General features: G+C 47.3%; 1 protein-coding gene across 2 annotated transcripts in view; it reads right to left on the reverse strand.

The window, feature by feature from the left end:
* Window positions 1-963: 963 nt before the first annotated feature.
* PRKCB (protein kinase C beta) overlaps window positions 964-25,608 on the reverse strand; it is a 325,651-nt gene continuing 301,006 nt past the window's right edge. Inside the window, exon 17 of one of the 2 annotated variants that reach the window (XM_038540028.1) lies at window positions 964-1,617. In XM_038540028.1, coding sequence (XP_038395956.1) covers window positions 1,465-1,617 — 153 coding nt within the window. In that variant the 3' untranslated portion in view covers window positions 964-1,464. Of the gene's footprint in view, window positions 7,843-25,608 lie in introns of both variants that reach the window. The other variant, XM_038540027.1, reaches the window with a different exon arrangement.

The following is a 25,608-nucleotide window of genomic DNA, read 5'->3' on the forward strand; positions in this document are numbered from 1 at the left end:
TCATAGACCACAGAAAAGTGTTCTTCTCAGGGCATCTGTGTGGCACAGTTGGTTAAGTGTCTGACTCTTGGTTTCAGTTCAGGTTGTGATCTTGGGGCTGTGTGATCGAGCCCCACTTCAGGCTCCATGCTCTGTATGGCATCTGCTTGAGTTTCTCTCTCCTTTCCCTCTGTGCCTTCTTAAATAAATAAAAAATTTTTCAAAAAAAAAAAGGTTTTCTCTTTGTACTGACAGCAACTTCCTTGCTGACTTTTGTTATAGGTGGAAATGAAATCTTTTTTTTTTTTTAATATTTTATTTCTTCACGAGAGACACACAGAGAGGCAGAGACATAGGCAGAGGGAGAAGCAAGCTCCCCATGGGGAGCCCGATGTGGGACTCGATCCCAGGACCCCGGGATCACGACCTGAGCCCAGGCAGATGCTCAACCACTGAGCCACCCAGGTGCCCCGGAAATGAAATCTTTGTTATGAGCTTTGTGCATAAGGATTTAATACACACAAACCACACTGAACGGATCACTGAGCAGAAACCCTGATTCTGGGCAGAGGAAAATATTGAGGTCATTAAGTCTGTGATTTGCAAATGGCAGAGGTTTCAGCCTCAAATCTACAGCAACCAGGGAAGTGGCTAGAGAGCGTAAGACGACAGGGCATGGTGGAGACTGATGGAGGAGGGAGGGCCCACATTGCTTTTAAAGGAGACAGCCATTTCTCAGTTTGGTTGAATTATTTCCACAAGGGAACCAGGCTCAGGGCTGCTAGCCCTCTTCCAATTATTTTTTCAAGTGAATCTGAAGGCCCCAGAATTTATATGAAATATCCCATTTTTTAATGTTGACAATGAAATAAAATTATGTGTATGTGAAACAAAGCTCATCTGCTAGCCGCATCAGCCTATGGCTCCCCGGTTTATAACCCCTGTCCCAGGGCCTATTTAAAAGCAGACATGTTAACAAGAGAGTTTGCATATATTAACTCAGTTTAATCATATCAATTCTTAAACAAAAAATTTCCTCCAAGAGACAATAGTTCACAGTAACTGCAAAGCTTACTCACAATTTTTAAAAATACCAGTCATGCTTAGCATTCAGAGAAGATATGATAGAATAACTGTAAAAACATTTACCAGGAACATCAGCTTCTGACTTTAAAAATTACAAATACTGAAGCATTTTGGTATCAGACACAGTAGTTTTGACATCGTCTGTTCTTTTGATGAGTTTCTGGAAGTTTGGAAAATTGTACCTCTATAATTGGATAAAGCGCTTACTCTAAAACTAAACATTTTCAAATGTAGAAAACAAACTAGCAAGCTACACATACAAAGAAAAGCCCTCTAGGACAAGCCCTCCACATATTGAATGCCAGCATATGCACCATGGATCCTGGAAGACTAGAATTGATACATACACGTGGCCTGAAGTCTTAACACTCCAGGCTCGACAATGGAGTCTGCATTCACCTACACGTTAATGACAAACTCTGGGTTAGTATAGGAGAAGCCAGCAAATTCATTTTGGTCCAAGTTCATGATGAAGAGTTTATCAGTAGGCGTGAGTTCCACAGGCTGTCTGGTGAACTCCTTGTCGAAGTTGGAGGTGTCTCGCTTGTCTCTCTGCCAAATGGAAAGCAAACACATTAACACAGCATACGAAGGAAACACGACCCACACCTGCCAGTTAGTGGGAAGCCGATGACATCTCATGGGCAGAGTCAGAAAGAGCCCTGTGCTGAGTTATTTAGCAGGTGCGTTGCGCATACTATCCCCTGCCTTTCACTTCACATTGTATGTTGGCTTCAGGAGAGAAAACTGGGTGGAGATGGCCTAAGGAAGGAAAGGAAACGTTGAGTTGCTTTAAGGATTGTCATAAAGTGGAGAATGTGTGTAATGTGTGTGTGTTCTGTTTTCTTTGGCTTTGAGATGAATTGAACTGGAAACTACTTCCTACCATGTAACATGTCATAGAATTTGTCATGGGAGAGAGCGTCCAGGAGAAAATCATCCAACAGTGACCCCTATGGCGAGGAGGCCTTTTTTTTTTTTTTTCCTTAAAAAAGGAGAACGGTGGCGCAAACCTCTCAGTTGCCAAGAAGGTGGAGTGATTGGCATGTCGGGACATCAGATCGCTGCCTGATGATGAGAGGAGCTGACCACTGTCCACCCCATGTCCCCTGGTGCAAGCCAGGCTTTGAAGGGATGCTCAGAAATCCACCCTCAGACTAGAATTTGGGTCTTTGTCAGCCACAGGCTCTCTACAAGGACGGTTACAGCATTGCATGTATCTAGTCAACAAGCTAGAAGAAACAAAACCCAAAGCTTAAAGTAAGGTCAGTCAGGGCAGCCTTAAAACAAACAAAAATTGGGGGTTATTCTGTATGTTAGTAAATTGAACACCAATAAAAAATTAAAAAAAAAACAAAAACAAAAACAAAAATTTTCTTCTCCTGGTTAGCCCGACATTTCTTCCTTTTCTTTTCTTTTTTTTTTTTTTTTTTGGTGTGGGGATGGGAGGCATTAATCCCAGGTTACTAATTACAATTTGGGTCAGTCTTTTCGAGGGAATGTCCAATTGTGGACTAATAAAAACACCTCACATCTGTATGATGTTCTCACCTGCTCAGGGTCCTGCAGGCTCTCGTTCTTTCCCATCCTCACCACCCACCTGAGGGCAGGAGGAGCTGGAGAGTCCTCCCCTACCCCCTCGGAGAAAACAGGTGCAGGAAGATACAGTGACTTGCCCAAGGTTGCAGAGTGGGGGAGTGATCTTTACCTGACCACGCTGTTCTTAATTAGGGCTCATCTCAGTCCCTCTGACTTGGGGTGGGGGTGGGGGACCTCTATTGCAGGGGAGCTGAGGAGCATGCTTGGGTTTGCCTCGCTGAAGCCAGTGCTGGCTCAGATGGTAAAGAGGGGAGGCTCAGTGAGAACTGACTGATTCGTTGGAGTCCAGTCAGTTGCCATCCATGCTTTAGTTCAGCTCCTAATGGGAGCCAACTATTAGGGCTTCTCACTGCTGGGCTCGTTCCCCTTTGCCAAATGCCTCCCACGAGAATGCCTTCTTTCAGGCTGCTCCCTGAGATAGGTAGAATGTCCCTATGGAGTTGCCACTTAATTGTGTTGTATGTGTTGGGGTGTGGGAGTGAGGAGTGGGGGGTGATAAGGAACACACTTCAGTAAGCGTCGCCAGACCTGCAGTGGGCTCAAGATGCGGATGGAGCTGTTTTCTAGATGCTGGGCCATCTCCTGCTGCGCCCCGCTCATTCTACCGCATTTTGTCCTGCCCGCTGTCAGCCTGTCCTGTCCTGTCCCAGGCACAGACTGTGTTCAGAGAGAAGCTTGAACATCACCCCTTCCTTTAGTATCACCCGCACTCTGGACCCTACAAGTCATACCTTAGCATCCTTTTAATTGTCTTCATGGCACCTACTTACTATCAGACACTGTCTTATTTACTGCCTCTCTCCAGGCGGGGAGGGTCCGTGCCTGTTTCCTCACTACTGTATTTCTACTGCCAGAAATAATGCTTGGCACCCTGTAGGTTGTCCATAACTATTTGTTAAGTGAATGAATCAGTCAATGAAGGAAGACTTGACTAAAGATGAGCCTCTCGTCCTCGAGCCAGACAGAGACCCCACTCTGTAGTGAAGCAATGAAATTGTTCCTGTTGATTCTATGGGTCGTTCACATCAGCCTCTGTCCATTCTAAGGCCCAGCAGAGACTGGATTGTTAGGCCCCTTCGAGGTCTGAGAGCTGTGGGGTTCTGTGCGCTCCCCCCGCCCCCGTAGATTTGGGGCTGGAAGACCGGCAGTTGCCGCCTTTCAGATCTCCCCCGAGGAACATTGACCCCATCTGGCCTTCCCTGCCTCTGGGCATCCCTGGAGGTTCCCTTAACCACCACCCCCAGTTGTCAAAGCTCTTCCGCATCTGCTGTGCTGGTGAGGTCTCGTGTTTCAAACAGCCACACGGTCCAAATAGAACCTGCCATAACGGATTTCATCCTGTGGGCTGATCCTCCTAGGAAGTACCCCAGAATTTTACCTTTAGAAGGCAGGAGAGGATAGGCCTCTCTGTTGAGACCATTCTTTTTTGGGTTGATAGCATCTGAAGCCACATAAGCAGAATATCACTCAGCCAAGTAGGGTTATTAATTCCACTGGCCTCCTATTGATTCCCCAAGGTCATTATGACCGCGGTCCTACCCTTTCTTAGAAGAGGAGCAGGTTCATGAGTAGTGTAAGAAATGCCAAGAGGGATTCTTGGACCCTGATAGACAATTAGCTATGGCTAACATGCACTGTGTTTAGGTTTCTTCAGATTTTCTTATTCAATTTCCTTTTTTAGAATTCTTCCCTAATTTAAGTTCTTTTGGAAAATCTCAGCCTGTCTCATCTAGAAGAACCAGGCGGTGTCAAGCTGGGGGCAGTGTGCTGGCAGGATGGCTTCTCCCTGAGAGCTGGAAAGGATAATGCCTGCAGGAATCTGGGTAGAAAACTCTCACTAAGACATGAGATTCAGGACCTGGAAATGAGCTGTAAAACCAATCCCCACCCCCACCCCCATGAGTATCTGTCTCTGCTCAAATCTTGGTGATTCTATGGTCTTTTTGAGCATGGAGACTGGGCCTTTGGCCTTCCAGAAGGAAACCCACCTCAGCTACCATCTAGCCCCTGTCCTTCCCCACCCACTGTATTTTAGGATTATTACAGAAATTTGGGTGAGGGCACTGCTGCATTTCCTCTTTCAGCCTCAAACTGTGGTCGGCAGAGAGAAAGGAGCCCTGAAGCCCTGTGATGACTTCTGCTTTCTTGTAAGAAGCCTCCTCTGACTAACTCAGAAACTGGTTATCTCTAGATCACATTATGCTTTTAAATACTTGTTTAATGGCTGCCCTCCTGGATAGCATCTCCCCCACTGTGCTCCTGCCACCCAGCAGAGAGCCTGGCACATAGCTGGTTCTCAATGAATGCTTCCTGGATGAATGAATGGGGAGTGGAATATGTGAATGACTGCACAGGAAGTGAAAAATCTTTCTTCCTGGATAAACTTGCAAAGTGTTGCCCGGAGGTTACATATTCTCTAAGCTCTGTTTCTTGGTCTCCTTTGGACTTAGAATGGTGATAGAAAAGGAAATTGCAGGAACTCTGACCAACGATCCCTCACTTCCACAGAAGCCTTCACTGGGCAACCCTCAGCAAGGTGTGTTAGGAGAACGGAGACTTTGGCTTGAGTACTTCTTTCTGCAAACAATTCAACTTTTGGAAAAATAATGACAGAAATTTGGAAAATGTGCAGTGTATATACAATATATTTTATCTACCATCTATCTACCTATCTATCATCTATCTATCTATCTATCTATCTATCTATCTATCTATCATCTATCTATCTATGTCTAGCTATCTACCTACCTATCTTACATTGTTCTCTAACCTTGTCTCAAATAATCTGTCAATGGCCCAATGCTTCTATATGGTTTTTATCATCCTGAGAGCATGTACAAGGAAAGACCTGGTAACCCAAAAGCCAGACAAAGGATCTCAAATAACTTGCCTGTTGGTGGGCATGGCTCAGAGATGTCAGCTATAGAGCAGAAACAGGCCTGAACTTAGTCAGAGAACCTGGGTTTGTACCCCAGCTGGCTGACCGTGGGCAAGTCACTTCCTCTCTCCAGATGCCAATTTTCCAACAATAAAATGAGGGAGGAGGGTTCTGTCCCGATTTAACTCCTTCTCTAACTTTCTGAGCTTGTCAGCTGGGACTTGGGGTTTGCCCCACATGGGGCTTACATGGCTACCACCATGGCAGCAGCAGGACAGTCCTACAGCCTGCAGCAAGGAGAAGCAGAGGGCAGACAGGAGTGAGCCAGGACCCCCTGCCTATGTGCAAATCCAAATCTCGGGTTTCTTAAAGATGAGAAGTGTTCCTTCAAGGACATTTGTCAAGTCTGTAAAGTTCTCCTGATGGTGTCTTAGAAACCCTGGTGCTTCTGGAGATCACTCGACTTCTGATAATAATTCTCTGTAGAGCTGCCTGGGAATAGAATGAGACAGTAGGCAAGGATGGGGAACCACCTGCCATCCTCATCAGCTCAGGCAGAAACAGGATTTCTTCCACCCAAGGGGTTTCCTTGGCTTCTGGGGGCTCACAGACCTGCTCGCATGAAAGAATATTTATTCCAAGCTGGGAGGAGTGGTGATTTTGATAAGAAAATCAAGAGCCACAGCTATGCTGCTAGCTGGCCCTAAACGTGACTCTGGCCTTGACCTCCGATATCATTGGAAGCCCCGGCCAGCTCATCCCATCCCATTACAGGCTGCCAGGAGTCCCTGAACGGTCCCCAGCCTCTTGGACTGGTAGAGCCGGGGGTCTGAGGTTAAGCTCTGGGTTTAGTTCCTTTCTGTCCTGAAGCCTCAGGAGCCCCGCTTGGCAGTTTGGGTCCATATTTTTCAAAGAGAGCCGTTTTTCTTGCAATAGCATTTCTTCTTTCTTTCTTTCATTTTTTTTTTTATTGTATCTCGATGCTAGAAAAAAAATGGCACATAACAAATATCCAGATACAAATGGACATTTCCACAAACATCTTGCAAAACAACATCAAAGTGAAGAATACAACCGTCTATGTTTCAAGAAATGGTGTCTTTCTCAGAACGCTTAATTAGCTTTCCCAAGGCAGCAACAAACCTAGGCAAATCCCATCTGCACGGGTATGGGTCTGCTAGGCTCCAGAGCCGCCTTCTTGACAAATCAAAGCAGGTGACCGTGGTTAATAACATTTGGACACATATTTCAAAGCATGTGTAACAAAGTGAGTTTTTTTTTCTTTTTTGCATCTGAACAACAACAGAAATAAAACCCCAAAGCAAATAAACTTGAAATGTAATGTAAAACCATGGTCCCCTGGGACCTTGCTAGAGTGACCATGTCTTTTCAGGGAGTGATGCCAAATGCCCTTTGCAAGGAGTTGGAGGATGAAGGCGATCAGGGACACAGGGTATCAGAAATGACAGCATGGAGGTGGCGCCCCAGCTGGTTTGCCTTTTGACTGACCTCTGGAGGTACTTTTAGATTGAGACTGTCTAAAAGCACACTCTTGGCATTTTAAAAGGGCTGAGATAATCTCCTTAACTTTGAGTCTAAAAAACAACAGAATACAATGTTATTTTTAGCCTGTGCTTTGCACAGCTCATGGGGCCTCCAAACAGGCCTAATAGAGGAATCCCCTGTACCTCAAAGCAACCATGCACTTGGAATGAAGCCACGCTCCCCGTCCAGAAGGGAGAGAATACTGCGAGCATCCAGTGATCCATTCTTTTGGTAGAACAATCTAGACCGGATGCTTGGCGTTGGAAAAGCATGTGAAATGGAACAGAGGGAGAGAAAGCAGGCATTTTCTGTCCCGACTGGGTCCGCGGAGCTGACGTGCTTGGAAAAATCAATGGTAAGAGGACTTTGCTAATGTGTTGATTACGCAGCAGCCTTTTTCGACGTGCCACCTGCATCATCCCATCTCATAGAGATGCTCCAAACTACCCGAGGACATTTGGTTTCTGAAACATGGTCACTCTAGTCTCATCAGCAAATAAAACATGGATGCGACGTGGCAATGAAAGAAAAGATGTCACCACAACGGCCGTTGAGCTTGAATGACAGAAATGAAGGACGGAGGTCTACACATCTACTTAGCTCTTGACTTCAGGTTTTAAAAATTCAGAGTTAACAAAGGAAAATCCTTCGAATTCTGACTGGTCAATATTCCTGATGACTTCCTGGTCGGGAGGTGTTAGGACTGGTGGATGACGAGTGAAAAACCGGTCGAAGTTTTCAGCATTTCGCCCACACTATGAGAGGGGGAGAAAAGAACTTGTGGTAGGTGGAAAAAAAAAAAAAAAAGAAAGAAAGAAAACAAACAAACAAAAAAACCCAAACAAAACAGAACCAAACAAAACGAGGCGTGGCTTGCTCCACTGCCTCAGAGAGGTTGTTTCAATGATCAGTAATGAGAGCAACATAAAATGCAAAATTTTCATGACCTTTGGTACATGACCTTGGACTCCCGACCTTCAGTTTCTAGGGCTCATGAGCTGCCCCTGGAGTCCTCTGGGCAGTCAGGAGCTGCATGGCAAAGGCATGAGATGGTGGGGCTGGTGGCATGTGGCATGTCCCTCCACCCCCGACCCCCAATCCCAAGGAGTCAGCCAAGCCCACCTGTTGAAAGAGATGGGATTAAGGTACCAGCGATGTTTCATGGGGCGCCAGATACAAAGTGATGAGCCAGTTAATACATCACCTGGGAGATCCCAATATTTAGCAGTGGATCCCTCAAGCGCTGTCCTCTGGCTGCCAGTCAGGAACATCAGACGTTTCCAGCTCCAGAGATCCAAGAGTTTACAAACTCTAGTCAGTGGAGATAGATCCCAAGACTTGGCTCTGGTGCCTGCAATGGCTGGCTGACCATGAGGCCCTGGTTAGCTGGGTAAGTCCTTGACCTCTAATCACAAGGTACCCGCAGACAAACCCAGCCATTCTCTCTCCAAATGGGAACGGAGGGTGTGGGTTGAAACACAAGCCAGTGCTTGGTGGGGCAGTTGGAGTCTAGAGAGGAAACTGTCATCATTTTTCACCCATCCTGGGGTCTGTATTTATGAAAAGGTCTTGGTCTGAGGCAGAGTTGAAACGAATGTGTGTTCGCACACGTGCACATGTATGCAGGTGTACACACACGCACACACTAGTTCTTACCCAATAAGAAGAGACACTCAGTCACTAAATATGACATTCTTTGTTCTTCACCAGGAAACATTTGTACGAGAGCTAAATATTTGAAACACTGTGTCTACAGCAGGTAACCACAAGCTAATAATAGAGCAGTAAGTAGTACTAGTAGTTATGACAGCTAATGTTCATTATGCATTTGCTATAAGTCAGGCACCCTAGAATGCTCTACCTACGTGATCTTCTTTAATCCTCCCCATGACCCAATGAAGGGGGCATTATTCCCACTGGATCAATGAAGACACCAAGGCCAGGGAGATGATGTCAATTGTTCAAGGCCACACAGCCACTGCATGAGCTGCAACGTGAGCCAGGTCCCTCTGACATGAGTCCACACTCCTGGCTCCATTCTATATGGATGGTTCCTAGGCTAAGGAGTACAGTACCAAGTGAGGTGGGGCTGGGAGGGGAGGGAGGAGGAGTCAAGGATGGGGATGAAGAGGTCTCTGGTTTGAAGGACAGTGAGAATGTGGTTGCATCAACCCCTGAGACAGAGAAAGTGGGAAAATTCAGTAAGATGGCTATTTCTGTTTGGACGCAATGACTTTGAGGGACCAGAGAGGTTCCGGGAGATGACCTGAGGGCATCAGAAGAACAGATTCTGGAGCTCAGGAGAGAGGTCTTGAAAAAAAAATTAAGGACAGAACATGGGAAGTGGAAGAAAGATAATAATAATAATAATAATAATAATAATAATAATAATAATAATAGTAGTAGTAATAAAAACTGCAGAGCAGTTTTCAGGCAATTGGCTCAGAGTTTCGCATACATTACCTTTTGGCTTCACATAACCACCCCAGGAGATGGGGATCTGATTTCCAACTGCCAGTGAGAAAACTGCCCCTAAAACTGAGAGGGCGGGAAGAGGAGACCCAGGAGGGGACACGGCCAGACAGGCTGGGGACTGAGGGAATCCCCAGGGAGAGGGGCGCTTTTGGAGCTGAAATATCTCTGAGGGGTCAAGCAGGGGATTTGTGGAAAATGGGCCACCACACTTGGCAGCTGGGGGGAGGCAGATGAGAAGGTGAAGAGCTGCCACCGAGCCTGAGTCATGGGCAGAGGGAAGTTAAGTTGAGAAAGTCAAGGAGCACACACTCCCCCTTTTGCTCCTTCAAGGCCCAGGGTCAAGGGAAGCACAGGTATGGGAGGGGGTGTGTGTGTGTGTGCATGAGACTCAGTGCCCAGAGGCCTCAGAACTCCTGCTCTGTTCCCACTGGGGCAGAAGGGAGCCCACGAGGCTGCAGGACATCATGTGTGTGACTGGCCCGGTGCCTGGAACCAAGTGAAGTGTCAAGGCATCCTAGCTGTAAGCATGATTTGATTCTTGTTTTCCCTGCAGACTGTGTATGCTCCCAAAGACAGGGTGTTTTCAGGATGTTTAAGTTTAAATTAAAAAAAAAATTTTGTTTTTTTAATTTTTATTTTAAGATTTTTATTTATTTATTCATGAGAGATATGCACACACATATCCACAGAGGCAGAGATACAGGCAGAGGGAGAAGCAGGCTCCATGCAGGGAGCCCGATGCAGGACTTGATCCTGGAACTCCAGGATCATACCCTGAGCCAAAGGCAGATGCTTATCGCTGTGCTACCCTGGCATCCCAAGTTTTTTAAATATTGAAGAAACAACTTTACATTTTTTAAAGACTCGTGTCTGACGTGGAGAAACATATTTGCTATCCCAAGCTAAATTCTTTTCAGCCATGTTGGTATCTTTGCTTCAGATCTCAGAAAATGAGAAGTGGCCCCCCTCCCCCTGCACCTGCCCACCATATACTCAAGACTTGGCAGTCTGCTCTGCTGGCTGGTGGAAGACAATTTTTTTTTGTTTTTTTGTTTTTTAATTTATTTTTTATTGGTGTTCAATTTAGTAACATACAGAATAAACCCCAGTGCCCGTCACCCATTCACTCCCACCCCCCGCCCTTCTCCCCTTCTACCACCCCTAGTTCGTTTCCCAGAGTTAGCAGTCTTTACGTTCTGTCTCCCTTTCTGATATTTCCCACACATTTCTTCTCCCTTCCCTTATATTCCCTTTCACTATTATTTATATTCCCCAAATGAATGAGAACATATAATGTTTGTCCTTCTCCGACTGACTTACTTCACTCAGCATAATACCCTCCAGTTCCATCCACGTTGAAGCAAATGGTGGGTATTTGGAAGACAATTTTTGCTCACGGAACGATGGACCCTCAATACAGTGTGGTCAGAATCACTGTCCAGGTTCTTTCATTGTTTATGCGTCTTTTTTTTTTTTTTTTCATTCAAGAAAGATTTAGTGAGGACACCTGGGTGACTCAGTGGTTTAGTGCCTGCCTTCGGCCCAGGGCATGATCCTGGAGTCCTGGGATCGAGTCCCACATCAGGCTCCCTGCATGGAGCCTGCTTCTTCTCCCTCTGCCTGTGTCTCTGCCTCTCTCTGTGTCTTTCATGAATAAATAAATAAAATCTTAAAAAAAAAAAAGATTTAGTAAGTATCTACTATGTACCAGGTCCTATTATAAGAGTAAATTATACAAAAATCTATGCCTCGTGGAATTTGTATTCTACTGGGGAAGAAAGGCAACAGACACAGAAACAGAAGTGGGACTGCAAATGTACATGGTTGTGTCTTAATGCCAGACGGAGAAGGCAAATGGTATTAAGAAAAATAAAGTGAGGCCAGTGATACAGGGTGAAGAGAATGCCATTTTCGATAAAGTGATAGCTCTTAGGAGATGAGCTTTGAGCAAGCCCTCCGTGAAGGGAGGGAGGGAGCCATCTGAGTGTCTGGAGGAAAAGCATTCCAGGCAGAGGGAAGTGCATTTGCAAAGGCCCAGAGACAGGCATGCTCGCTGGGCAGAGTCATTAGACAGCCAAGGGAGGCCAGGGTGGCCAGAGCGGTGACCATGAGGCAGAGGGGTGACACGGTGAGAAAGAGGGCCAGGGGCTGGATGGAGGGCCTTGCTGGCCGAGGGAGGGCAGACGCTTTCCATCTCTGCCTGGTGAGAAGGCCTGGAGGGTTCTGAGCACCCGAGGCACTCTTGACTCATGTTTCCCTACGGTCGTTGGCGCTGGTACAAAACTGATGGAAGGACGAGAGGCAGGGGGGTCAGCCGGGAGGTGAGAGAGGATGGCACCTCGGAGGCAGGTGCCCTTGGGGGAGATAGAAAAGTGCATCTGGAGTGGGGGGGGGGGTGGCAGGATTTGCTGATGGGTCAGAAGTGGGTATTCCAGGAAGAGAGGACCTGCCGGTGACCCTACAACCTTGCTCCTGATCTCGGGGCGAGTGGGGCACTCGGGCTAGAGCGCCTTCAGGAGGCAATCGGGCACTTGCTGTCCTGTTTGATAAGCCTGAGTGTCCAGTGGGGGTGCGAGGGTGTGGGGACTGAAGAGCGGCGGCAGCTAGGCGGATGGCCGAGGCCCCGGGGAACATAGGAGCTGGCTGTGGTCATCTGGAGCGGAGAGCAGGTGGACGGGGCCACGGGGCTGGGGGCGAGCACGGGATAAGGCTCACCTGCACCTGTTCCTCTTTGGCTTGGGTGCCGGGACCCAAACCAGCCCATGCGGGAAGCGTGTGAACCGAGACGTGGAATCTTCAGGGGCCGTTTGTCTTTAAAAACCATCCATTTGCTGTGCACACCAGAAGGCTGCAGCTCTGCTGGGGCCTCCCCAGAGGCTGTGAGAGGAGACGGAAACAGCTTCTGGCAGCTTTGAGCCCTCCCCCCCAGCCCCCCCACTGCCTCGGAGAACAATGAAATCTTTAAGTGAGATAGCAGGGAGGAGCTGCCAACGCAGGGGTTAACCAAGGGGGCACAATACAGCGGGAGCGTGATTTTCCTGCTAATAAGCAGCTTACGGGGCTGGCCGATCACAGCCTCCCTAAGTGTTTCCGTGTTTTTCAAATGGAGCTGTCACTGCCCATTAGCTTCAGGAGCGCTCCCTAAATGGAGACGTCAGCCCCTGGGAGGCGCAGGCGGGATGAGCCGGCGCCTGCCGTGTCCTTGGAGAGCGGCCGGCAGCGGGATCGAGGGACACACACAGAGAGGGCCACGCCTGCTTCTCTGGACCTCCCGGTGGGTACTTCAGCCTCACTTAGCGGCCCAAAGAAAACCCAGCCCGCTGTCATCAGGGCACACCACCGGCGGCGCTGCTCCCGACACCCGGCCACGGGACCCAAAGCGGCTCCGCTCGGTTATTTCAATCACGTGGCACCTCTTTCTGGGGTGGGAGAGGGGAGTAAGGATTTCGACTTGTTCAACTGCGCCTTTGAATCTGAGAACCTAGACAGTTTGAAAAGCTTATCTGTGAGCTGTTACATGTGAGCCCTTTCTTTCCCCCCTTCTTCTCTTCTTTCTAATTTATGTTTCATTGTGTTAATAACAGCTCCGAGTCTAGCTGTCGAATGTGGAGCTGGCTTAGTCACAGCAGCCACGGGGATCTTTCAGACGCCAACCTGGATATGTCACTTCTCTGCAATGCTCCCCGTTGCCCAGGGCCTACGCTCTTTAGGATGACTTACGGGGCCCTTTTGGATTTGGTCCTGGTCACCTGGTCACTAGCCCCTCACTGCCTACCCTCCACAAACCCCAACACACCCTTGGGTCCAGGCTTTCCAGGATGCTCATGCACTTTGTCACCTCCCAGCCTTGGGAATGAGCTGCCTCCTCTGCCAGGAACACCTGCCTCCCTGCTGTCCCCCCCCCACCAGGGCATTTCCTACGCATCCTTTTTGTCCCTAGACAGATGTCACTTCCCCCAGGAGGCTTTCTCTGGACCCCTCTTCTGTATTCCTGGATTTATCCCACCAAGATACAAGATGCTCCTCAAAAAAACTGTTTGAGGGTGAGGGGGGGAGTTGCCATCAACTATTCACCGATAGGCAAAAAAGTTAAATAAATGACGATACATCTATTTGATGTATTTCCATGCAAAATACTTTTAAAAATTAAAAGATATAGAATATTAAGTGACATAGTCATATAATTACTAACCATGTACAATATGTTCCCATTCTATAAATTGTACACGCAAATGTGTATGCTCCAGACACCGCTATTGTATATATGCTCATAGAGATTGGACAAGTTACAGATTGTTTAATGTTCTCCTTTATCTTTTCTGCTTGCTTGTGTTTTTGAAAATTTAAATAATAATCAGGTTTTTTTTTTAAATAAGAGAAAACCCCCATAAAATCCATTTAAAATGAGGGAGCTATTGCTAATTGGGTGCTAAAGTGCTTCTTCTGCCTGGTGGTGTACCAGGCACTGGAAATACGATGACACACAAGAGGGTCCCTGTCCTAGTCTCATGGAGCTTGTTAGTTTTGCAGAGGAGACAGACAGACAGTACAGACACACACACACACACACACAGGCACTGCATGGTGCCATGTGACAACTGGGGCCATAGAGCACAGAAGTGAGGAACCTAAGAAGGGCCAGGAAGACTTTCTGGAGGAGGTGACATCTAAGCTGAATGTGACCAGAAAGAAAGACATCGCTTCTTTGGAGGAGGGAAGACAATTGCCCAGGGGACAGAAGGAGGCGAAAAGAGGGCAGGGACAGAGCAAGATGCTGGAGAACAGGACAAGAGCGCACTCCTGCTTAACCAGGCATGATGGGGAGGCGAAGGGGCACAGGGGAGCTTCCTGCCTGGCCTCCATCAAGATAGCAGGGCATCTTCAGGAACCCAAACTTGAAGGTTGCAGTGAAAACATACCCAAGCCACGAAGCCTGGGTAAAAAGATAAATAGTCTCTTTTTCTTGGGGCTCCTGGATGGCTCAGTTGGTGAAGTGTCTGTCTTAGGTTCAGGTCATGATCCCAGGATCCTAGGATCAAGCTCTGAGTCAGGCTCCCTGCTCAGGAGGGGGTCTGCTTCCCCCTCTCCTCTGCCTGCCCCCCATTCATGCTCTTGGTCTCTCTCAAATAAATAAATAAATAAATAAATAAATAAATAAATTTTTTTTAAAAAGAATCTTTTTCTTCTTTTTTAAGTGTGCAAATTCAATGACATTCCGGGTCCTTTTCATGCCTTGCAGACAGTTCTCCGCAGCAGGACAACACAGGAGGGACCCACCCAGTGAGAAGCAGGCAGCTAAGTGCAGAGCGGTGCACACGCTGGATCATTTTGAAAAGTCATCTGTGGACCAAGTTTTCTCTCCCGAGCAGAGTCAGACAAAGTGCAGTGTAGAAAGAAAAGAAAGATAAAAGCTCCCTTTACTGCGAATAGGTGAAGATTCCTTGCAATTGGGGTGTTTGATCTCTTGTGTCTGTTCAGTTAGAAGGAAGTCAGCAAGGGAGAGGGCTTTCGTGCCGGGAAGCAAGTTTCATGTTTTGTTTTGTTTTGTTTTGTTTTATCTAAAAATAAGATGCCATGTCTTGTTTTCCTCCAGATTTCGGTCTAAATGCCATCTTCTCAAAGAAGCTGTTTGGGATCACCTCCAAAGTAATCCTCCCCTCCTGTTATTCTACCTCGGAGCATCCTGCTCCCTTGCACAGGAAGTAAAATATCCAAAGAGCCCGATCTAAATGACTTGTTTATTTCCTTGCTTCTCTGTCGGAGAACCAGCATCCCAGCTAGACTGTAAGCCCTGCAAGAGCTGAAGTCCCATCACAGCCTTCCTAGGACTCAGGACAGGGTCTGGCACACAGAAGGCACTCAACATTGTCAGATGGATGAATGACAGTGCATATTAAGTGCATATTATTAGTCAGATATTGTGCTAAGTGCTACACAAGGATTATCTCACTTAGTCCATGACGTCTCTGCTGTACAACAACAAACGGGTTTAGGGAATTTAAGTACCTGACTCTGATTTGATCCCGGATCTGACAATGATCTAGACTCTTCCATCAGCCTTGTACATTTCTTGCCAAAACAAACAAGTCGTTCGAAAGCACCCAGGAAAATAAACAACAAAAACCCTCTGTTATCTCACCACCTCAATACCTTCATTATGCAACATTTTAGTGTGCGTCCTGGATGGCTGGATGAATAGATGGATGGATGTTTGTTACTCTTTAAACAGGCTATAGAATCATTCCTTTGTTCTTTGTGCTTTTAAGAAACCCGAGACGAAATATACCCGTGTGAACAAAGTGCCATGTTTTTCTTATCTATTCTTCACCATTCATCCTAAACCCACGTAGCTGGCTTCAAATAAACTAGTCCTCAAATAGCAATCACTCCCTTTATTTGCCTATGTTTTTATAACTTTGATTCTCACAGGTTTGGGAGACAGCCAGGAAAAGGATTATCTCCCACCTAGCAGATAATTTGGAAAGTCAACAATTTGGTCAGGGTCATGGAGGGTAAAGGAGGGGAGTCGAGATTCAGAGTCAGGTTCTGTTCGATTCCGAAGACCACGCCAGAACTGGGTGGCCCTGAGTGCTTTCTAACTATATCTCACTGCCTTACAGATTACATCCAATTGTGTGGCATGGATTTAAACGCTGACCTGGGTACCAATCCCAACACCAACAATCCCCAGCTATACAACCTTTAAGCAGGTGAGCTAAATTCCCTACGCCAACTTTTTGTTACGTCAACTGGACCTACCTTGTAGCGTGTGGTGAGGATGATTTGATAAAATGCACAGAATACATGTGACATGGTAGCTGCCATGGGGTGTGGACGGAACCAGCTCTGTCCACGGAGCTAGTCTGATGGCTATGGCCATGCTCTGGGTGCAGACGGGTCCTGCGGGCCCTACCACACCTCAAGCCCTCCTGGGATATTGCCCTACAGGTACAGACCTCTAAAACACAAACTGAAATCTTTCCTGCCGAGGCTGGTGGGATACGGTTAGGAGCCTCAAGGTGACACCAGGCCTTAACTGGGGCTCCCAGTTAGAAGGGAGGGACAGATGTATGTTTGGGGGCAAAAGGGACACATTTTCACCCCTCCCCAACCTCACTGCCTTGGAAAGACATTTCTTTGTTTTAAAAATGTATTTATTTATTTGAGAAAGAGAGAGAGAGAGAGAGAGAGAGAGAGAGAGAGAGAGAGAGAGAGAGAGAATGAGCAGGGAGAGGGGCAGAGGGACAGAAAGAAACTCTAGTAGACTTCCCACTGAGCCCGGAGCCCCTAGCAGGGCTCCATCCCTCAACCCCAGCCAAAATCTAGAGTCTAAGGCTCAACAGACTTGACTGAGCCATCCAGGTGCCCCTTGTAAAGACATTTTAATGCAGATTACATACCACCTTTGAGTTGTTGTTTTTCATACCCTAGGGTGGCAGGGGGAGGCTTTTGTGGTTGTTTTTAAGAAACTGCACTTGTAAATAAACAAGAAATGAATTATTCTTTCCCCTTCTGGGTCACGCACATGTCTGGACATGATGGCATCAGAGTTTTCACAGAGTTGGTATTTCAGGACAATCGGTGAGCGTGGTGCCATATAAATGAGAAAGGAGAGCGGCGTAAAAAGACTGGAAGGGAGACTCTGAATTTATCCTGCGGATATATGAAACTAGGAAGCTATTAAAGAATGAAGAAGCTCTTGAGGTGCTGAGAGAAACACTCCGCCAGACAGAAGGGCGTAAGGCAAGGCACAGAAACCAAACAGCGTGCTAGCGTCCTTGATTGTGACGTGGGGGTATTTCTGTGCTTGCACACAGCCTGCCTAGACGGTCACGCCAGAACTGGGTGGCCCTGAGTGCTCTGCGAAGGAGAACCATGAAGCCTAGCTTAGGGTCAAGGGTGAGCACAGAGGACTTAATTTCACCGTGTATTTAAAAAATTTTTTTAATTTTATTTATTTATTATTATTATTTTTAAAGATTTTACTTATTTATTCATAAGACACACACACACACACACACACACACACACACACACACACACACACGAGAGGCAGAGACACAGTCAGAGGGAGAAGCAGGCTCCATGCAGGGAGCCCGATGTGGGACTCGATCCCGGGACTCCAGGACCACACCTTGGGCCAAAGGCAGGTGCTAGACCGCTGAGCCACCCAGGGATCCCCTTTTTAAAATTTTTAAAAAAGATTTTATATATTTATTTGAAAGAGGGAGAGTGAGAGCACATGCACGCGCGCACACACACACACACACACACACACACACATACAGAGGCTCAGACTCCCTGCTGAGCAGGGAGCCTGACATGGCGTGGGGGCTGGAGACCAGGACCCTGAGATCATGACCTGAGCCCAAGCCAGATGCTTCACCAACTGAGCCACCCAGGTGCCCCTCACTGCGTAGTTTCTGATGCTGCTTGCATATTTCACTTTTTCAGGTTTTGTTTTGTTTAGTTTAAAGGAGGGAAAATCAGAACACATTATCAGAAATAATGTGATGAGGTCAAGAAAGAGAAGACAAGTCTATAAGAGGAGGCCACCCTGAGGTTATCGACGACTCCATGAGAGAAATGTCAACACGGAGTGGTGGGAGCAGAAGCCAGATTGCATCAAACTGAAAAAAAGAACAGATCGTAGTAAGTGGACATAACAAGAATTGGCAGCTCTTTCAAAGGTTTGTTTATATAAAGAGATAGGGCAGTAGCCCTAGAAGTGGGAAGGAGTGATCCCAGGATTGAGGGAAGGGATTTTTTATTTTTTAAGATTTTATTTATTTATTTGACAGAGAGAGAGAGAATAAGCAGTTGGAGCAGCAGAGGGAGAGGGAGAAGCAGACTTCCCATTGAGCAGGGAGCCCAATGTGGGGCTTGGTCCCATGACCCCAAGATCATGACCTGAGCCAAAGGCAGATGTTTAATCGACTGAGCCACCCAGGTGCCTTGAGGGAAGGGATTTTTAAGAGGAGAAAGACTTATGTTTATGTGCTGAGGAGGATGAATTAGGAGAATCGGGTGGACATCTGCTGCTATGTGTACTCACCAGCGTTCCTTCTTTTTCTGGGCATAGTGGCTTGATTTTTCTCAGAGGACCCACCCCTTCTCCTCTCTCTGGATGTCAGGTGTAGATGGGGCCAGGCCTGGCCAATCAGCATATGCTATCCCCTGGGCACAGCGATTGTGTAGCCATCGGCATGTCACCCCCTGTCTTCCAATGTGACTGTGTTCTGGGCTGCTGGGAATTTTAGGAAAAGGAAGCTCTTTTTTTTTTTTTTTTTTGGTGGCAGTGGGGAGCAGAAATCGCTGATTTTGGGACTCTGGAGCAGCAATGTGCCCAGGAAAGCTTTCTGAGCATGAAGAATGAAGTCAACAGAGAGGAAAGCTATTCCAGGGGACATAGGGAGAAGGATTTCTTCCGATGTTGCTTGAGACCCTGGGTGCAGTCACAGGTGAAACCTGAGAAGTATTTTTGTTGTTCTTGAAAAGTCAGTTTGAGTCCAGCTCTGGCACGTAATCATAAGAGCTTTGATTATTACTGAGAGAATCTGTAGGCACAGTGGACAGAGGAGATGGGCAAAGGGGTGGGGAATGGGGGTTCAGTGCAGGAGGGGAGAGGGAAGTCTTACACTGGGGGACACCCGTTTGCTGATGCATGGAGGGAAGGAGGTCAAGGTCAATATGACTAGGCAGATGCAGGGAGGGTGCAGGAAGTTGAGGGCCATCCATCATGGTCCTCAGTTTCTCCCATGACTTAGCAGATAGGGTTATCAGCTGAGACCAAGGGGATGGGTACTTTAGTCAGGGGGACCTTCAGAGAAGAGGTTTGGGGACTTTTTTAGGGAGGACCTGGCTGAGATTGGAGCTTGTGTTTTGGAGGCTGAGAGGGGTCAAGTTCCTTGCTGCTAGGCAGCAAAGCTGGCGTTTGCACCTTGGCTCCCTTTTGACTCTAAGCCCACCCACATTCTCTGTGCTTGACCCAGTCTCCCTGGATCCATTTACTCATCTTCTCAAGTTTGACCCTTCAGTCAGTAGCTTTCTGGGGCACTGTGATAACAATCACAATCTGAGCAGAGTTGACAGCAGAATTCAAGAAACTGGACTTCATGCACATTCACCCAACAGAGCCCATCAACCAGGGAAGTATTCAAACTCAAGATTAGACCAAAACCAGTTCAAATCCCACATCTGTGCAGCTGTGCCTGGGAGGTGAGAGAGGAAACACTGCAAAACCCAAGAATATGGGCTCTGCAGTTGAAGAAACAGGACTTTAAATTAAATTGGCACTCGGACTTACTAGCTGTGTGACCATGGGCAAGTTATTTAACCTCTCTGAGCCCATTTCCTTACCTATGCAGGGGAGGTAATAGTATCTATTTCACAGGGTTGTTGTGAGGGTGAAATGAGATATATAAAGTAGATAGAGGACTCTGCTCACTAGTAAAATCGAATAATTTCATAGAACATGCCTGAACCATGTTATTGTTACTGTTGCAAATAGTATTAATGAAGTCCGACATCCATTAGACGGAGGGCCCATCTTCTCGTCCTGGTTCTGTTATATTCCCCGTGTAAGTCACTGAAGCGCATCTCCCGGCTTCTCCTTGCTTCTCTCTGGAATGATGGTACCTCTACCCACTTCTAAGCGCTCCTCCACTTCTTGGCTTCTGTTCTCTTCAGTGGTTACTGCCAGACATGTCCTAATAGTTTTGTGCCCTCCCCAGCATGTGACCTTCCCATCTACCCTTTCAATTCACACTGTTGGCTTCTCTACCGGGGACAGCTCAAAGTCATGCACTTGGCAAGTGATCTAGGAGCTTCACCCGGCCCAGGAGTCTAATTCCCACCATCTGAAGGGAGCCTAGTTTGATCCATGGTTTAAATAGGTTCTCCATGCAGGGGTGGTGGGGAGTAGAAGGATGGAAAGAGAGATAAACAGACCCACTCCTGGCTCTGTATCCTAAACAACTCTTGACTATTTGTTAGGGTCTGAATGTAGCCTAATATTTTGATGAGGATCTGTGCAAATTTCACACTCTGGATAACTGAAAGAACAAACAGAACCGAGTGGGGAGATGTCTACACTTAATGAGCCCGCCTGGAGTGCCTCCATTCGGATGCTGCCCATGCCCTGCTTCCAGAGGTTATCCAACGTCTGCTGTCTTTGTCAGCCTCCAAATCAAAGCCTTAAGGAACAGGCGAGATTTGCATCTTTTAAAACCCTGCCAGTGAAGTGTAAAAGGTGTGAATATTCTTCTTGTTTGTTGCAATATTTTAAAATAAATTTCAAATCATTTGAATTGTTAAGAATATCTAGTCTCTTTCTGTTATGTAACAGACACCGTTGGTGGTATCATGGCTCCTGCCCATTAGGGCAATTTCAAACCTTAAAAGGGGCTCCCAAGTGCTTCTAATAATCTTTCCGAGGACATCAGGCAGTGCAGAGTCCACGGTTCAAGGCCTGGCTCTGGCATCTGCTAGCTGCTGAACCTTGGGCAACTGTTCCAACCTTCCCAGGCTCCTTGCCCTTATCTATAATATGGTGACAATGACACCTACGTCATACAGTTGTTTTGAGAATTAAATGGGGTAATGCCTGGCACAGACAAGAACTCAATATTTTGTCTAATGTATGTGAATAGTACGGGTTTCAGAGGAATGTCTCAAATTCCAATTTTCAAAAAAGTATTGTTCTCCTGAGCACTTGGTACTTCCTAGGGGGGCCAGGTTCTATTCTTTAAATAAATTATATTAAGCAAAAGCTTTGCCCCCTTTCTTAAGCCTTGCATTTGGAGTTTTAATAGCAAACATACAAAGGTTACACTTTGTGGCTTCAATTCAGAAATGTCAGCACATCAAACACACATTCAGACACACACTAGAGACACTCATAGGGTGGAAAGAGCAATTAGATCTGGAAAAGAATGTCACATGAACAGAAGTGCAGCTCATTAAAGTAGCACTTGAAGCTTTTGACCTCAGCTACATAAACAATGTTTTCAGATGACAGATTGCCAAGAAACCCAGTCCTCCGAGCATGACTTAGTTTCTGAAGCAGTTCGGCATCTAGACTCCCAGAGGATGCAGGCTGTGATGTGTGACCAGATAACCTATGCAGTGTTTTGGAAATGCTATTACATGCACAACTGTGACGAGGTAGATTATGGGGGCCGGGGGCTCTGCTTTTTCAGTCTGCAAGATCCCCAAGCTTTGTGGATGTGCAGATGCCTCAGAACGGTAGGGGGCTTTCTGTCAAGTGATGTGGAGCACAGGCAACCAGAGAAATCACGGGAACCAGTCTAGCTGGTACAGGAGGGGTTGGAGTCGGTGAGGCCTGACACCCAGGCTGGAATGGAAGGAGGAAGGGAGCATTCGGATCATGTCTTGATGATCCTTGACGGCTGCCAGGGGTGAATGGCTGTAGCGAAAGGGACTCTTTTTAGCATCATCCACTTCTCAACTAGCTGTACTCCTCAAGCCCTAGCCCCAGAGTGAACTGATCCTACTACTGTAGAACAGAAAGAGAGCCATGCTCACGGGTGGGCAGGTCGCTATGCATATACCCTACACCCTTGTAGTGAGACTCCGTGGACTAGAACGAAGCAGGGCGTCCTCATGACCTAGTTACTTTTCTCTCACTCCTCAATTTGCTGCATCTCTGCTGACAGCTGGGGAAGCTGATCCAAGGACTGCCCCTTGGGAGCAGCTGGAGCTTCCAGCCCAAGGCTTGTGCCTCTACCGGGTTTTCTTTTTTTTTTTTTTTTTTTTTAAGATTTTATTTATTTATTGAGACACACACACACACACACACACACACACAGAGACAGAGACACAGGCAGAGGAAGAAGCAGGCTCCATGCAGCGAGCCTGACGTGGGACTCGATCCCAGATCTCCAGGATCACAACCCTGGCTGAAGGCGGCGCTAAACCGCTAAGTCACTGGGGCTACCCTCTACCGGGTTTTCACGGCAAGCTTTGCACCGGGCATCGGGGACGCTGCCAGATTTCACTAAGGCAATTCTTAATTGTATAGGAAGGCCATCAAAATCTCAATCATGCATTTTGATTTAAACACGCTACGCCAGCATACCTTCTACGGTGACATCAAAGCACCATATACTACAAATTCTGCTAGCAACTATGCTCACTGGCGGTGGGGCCTCCATGCACCCTATTAGAGCACAGCCAAGTTCTGAGCTGCTTGTCCAGACCAAGGGGACTCCCTGGCTATCACCCTTGGCACAAGGTATCTCCCGCACCACCATATAACCCACTGCAAAGCCACGCCCTGCTCTGGGCCGCATAAGCTAGCCCTCTGAACTCGAGCAGCTTTTAAGACAACCTACTTTATTCGTTCATCCTACTTTTTGCCAGGGCCAACAGCTGCTAACGCGTTACGCTGGAGGAGCAATTATGCAGGCCATCTGAAGGGGTTCTCCTGCATCCATTCCTTCATGCCCTCTGGGTTAATTACTGAGCATCTGCAAGGTGCCAGGAACCAGGGAGGGCTGAGGTAGGCCAATATGAACACAACCTGGAGGATCTCTAGCAGCTCCATCCCATCCAAGTGCCCACTGCCTCCCACCTGGATTATTGCGGAAGCCTTGAACTAGTCTTCCTGATTTCATCCTTGTACCTACAACAGTCAGAGTGATTCTTTTAAAGCCCAAAGTCTGATCATGCCATTTCTCTGCTCAAGGCCCTCCAAAGTATGCCCAGCTCAGCTGGGTGAAAGCCAAAGATCCTACTGTAGCTTAACCAAGATCATCTCCTTTTCTCCCTCTCCTTCACCCACCTCAGCTCAGCACTTGGATTCTGTGCTTTTCCTTGAGCATGCCAGGCAAGTTACTGTCTCAGGGCCTTTGTACTTTTTACTGTGGCCCAAACCACTCTCCCTGAGAGATATACACATGGCTCACTCACTCCCTTACCTTCCTCCCATCTTTACTGAAATGTCAGTGAGCCTTTCCAACCACCCTGTTTAAACTCAACCTCTCCCCAACCCAGCTCTCCCCATCCCCACCTCTGCTCTGGTTTCCTCCACAATGCTTATCTACTTCTAACATATTTGCTGATTTCTATGTTTATTATTTGCCCTCTCCATCTAAAATATAAGTTCCACAAGAGCAGGAAATTATTTTTACCTCTGTGTCTCCAGTACCTACAATGGTACCTAACTTCAATAAACATCTGCTGAAAAGATGACCTGGAGCGCTTGGCAAAAACCCGAGAGGACGGAACCAGAACACACTGCTTCTCAACCCACTGCTCCACCACGCTCTCAGCCACATACGCCGCCTTCTAGCACACAAACGAGCACCACCCACCCACCGCATACTGACCCACAACAGCCTGTCGTGTGGCCTGGACCACATTCACCAGCACGCTCTGTACCAAACCTTACACACCCCTTCAATACAGCCTTTGCCATCCTACACAACACGCCAACTAGAACAGGATCTGCCATTCAGCCCAGTGGCTGGCAGCAGCCTGCCGGACTGTGTTCTAGCCCCAGCCACGCTAAGGGTAGCCTCCAGCATCCCAGCACATGTGAAAAAAACTGCAGGGTCTCGGGCCCTACCCTAGACCAGCCGAATGAGAATCCATATTGTAACCAGACCCCCACGTGACTCATGTGTGCTCGGTAGAGTTTAAGACGTTCTGCTTGGTGACACCAGGGCACCTTCAGTGCTCAAGTGTGCAATGGCAGACTGCAGGAGCCACAGCCCTCTCTGTAAAGCCCAGTGATTCTTGCACAGTATCACGGGTCCTTCACCACGCTCTCCCAGCGCACACGGCACAACCACACGGTGCCCTGAGAGATGCAACCCGGCACCCAGATGAAGCCCTTTAGAAACAGGGAAGTTAACTTACACAACAACCAACGTATCTGCGATGCCCTGCTGCACAGGAGAAAAACATCCCATGCTCTGATACATAGCCCTAAAGGATCTGTCTGTTCCTCTGCATAGAGCATTGCCGCCTCTTAGTTTATAGCCATTTGTGGGTTCATTCATTTATTCAGGAAAAATCATTAAGAGCCTGCTAGGTGCTAAGCCTTCTGCTAAGCACTGGGAATCAACACTGACAAAAATAGTCACAACCTTTCAATCTAGTCAAGAAGACAGACATCACACTGAACAAGCAATTACAATAAAGTTTGTGGATAGGACACTAGCAGACGATACATTCTCAGAAATCAGGAAGAGCCTCCCTGGGGGAGTAATGTTCTCCTGATTTGATGGGACAGGGGGAAGGAGCAAGTCACCACAAGGGATGGGGCTGGAGGCAGCCCGGGGCAGGGTATGGACATCGCAGGTGGTGGCTGTGTGCAGACAGAGCTGGGAAAGGAAGACAACGTCCAGTGTGTTTGAGGAACCACAAGAAGCTCAGAAATGCTCATTCCTGGGAGGCAGGAGCTGAAGGTGGGGAGAGGGCAGATGCTGGACCCCGGAAGACCCCAAAAGCCATATATGCTAAGGAACAGTTGGCATTATTCTGGGGGCAGCAGAGAGCTATCAAGGAAAGCTTTAAGCAAGAGTGACACAATCAGATGCACATTTAAAATAATTACTTAGGTCCATTACAATGCACCGAAGCTAGTGTATCTCCGTGGTTATGAACAACGCTCTGCAACCGGCTCCTTGCCGTAACAAAAGCTGGCACTTTTGTTAAAAAAAAAAAAAAAGCCCATGTTAATGAACCTCCAATAATAGCACCCTTCACTGATGTTTGAATCTAATCTCTGTTCTTGCTCTGTGGTTTTTTCTCCCGCTGCACTCTATTTAATAGCATGCATGAATCAGGAATGCTGAAAGATGCATGCATGCCTTGTAATAACCCGCAGGGCACATGGCACTCTGCACACACTTACCAAGGGCCCAGATGAAGGTGCGCAGAAGGGGAAATGTGAAATCCTTGAGTGGAGGCGAGGACTCTACAGCTGGCATCCACAGCTTAAAAAGGCATATGTGCAGGTCAAATCGAAAGGGTGGGGGGGAGTATATTCATGATTATTATTTCTTTTTTTCCTTTAA

This window comes from Canis lupus, chromosome 6 (genome assembly GCF_011100685.1).
Source record: "Canis lupus familiaris isolate Mischka breed German Shepherd chromosome 6, alternate assembly UU_Cfam_GSD_1.0, whole genome shotgun sequence".
NCBI lineage: Eukaryota > Metazoa > Chordata > Mammalia > Carnivora > Canidae > Canis > Canis lupus.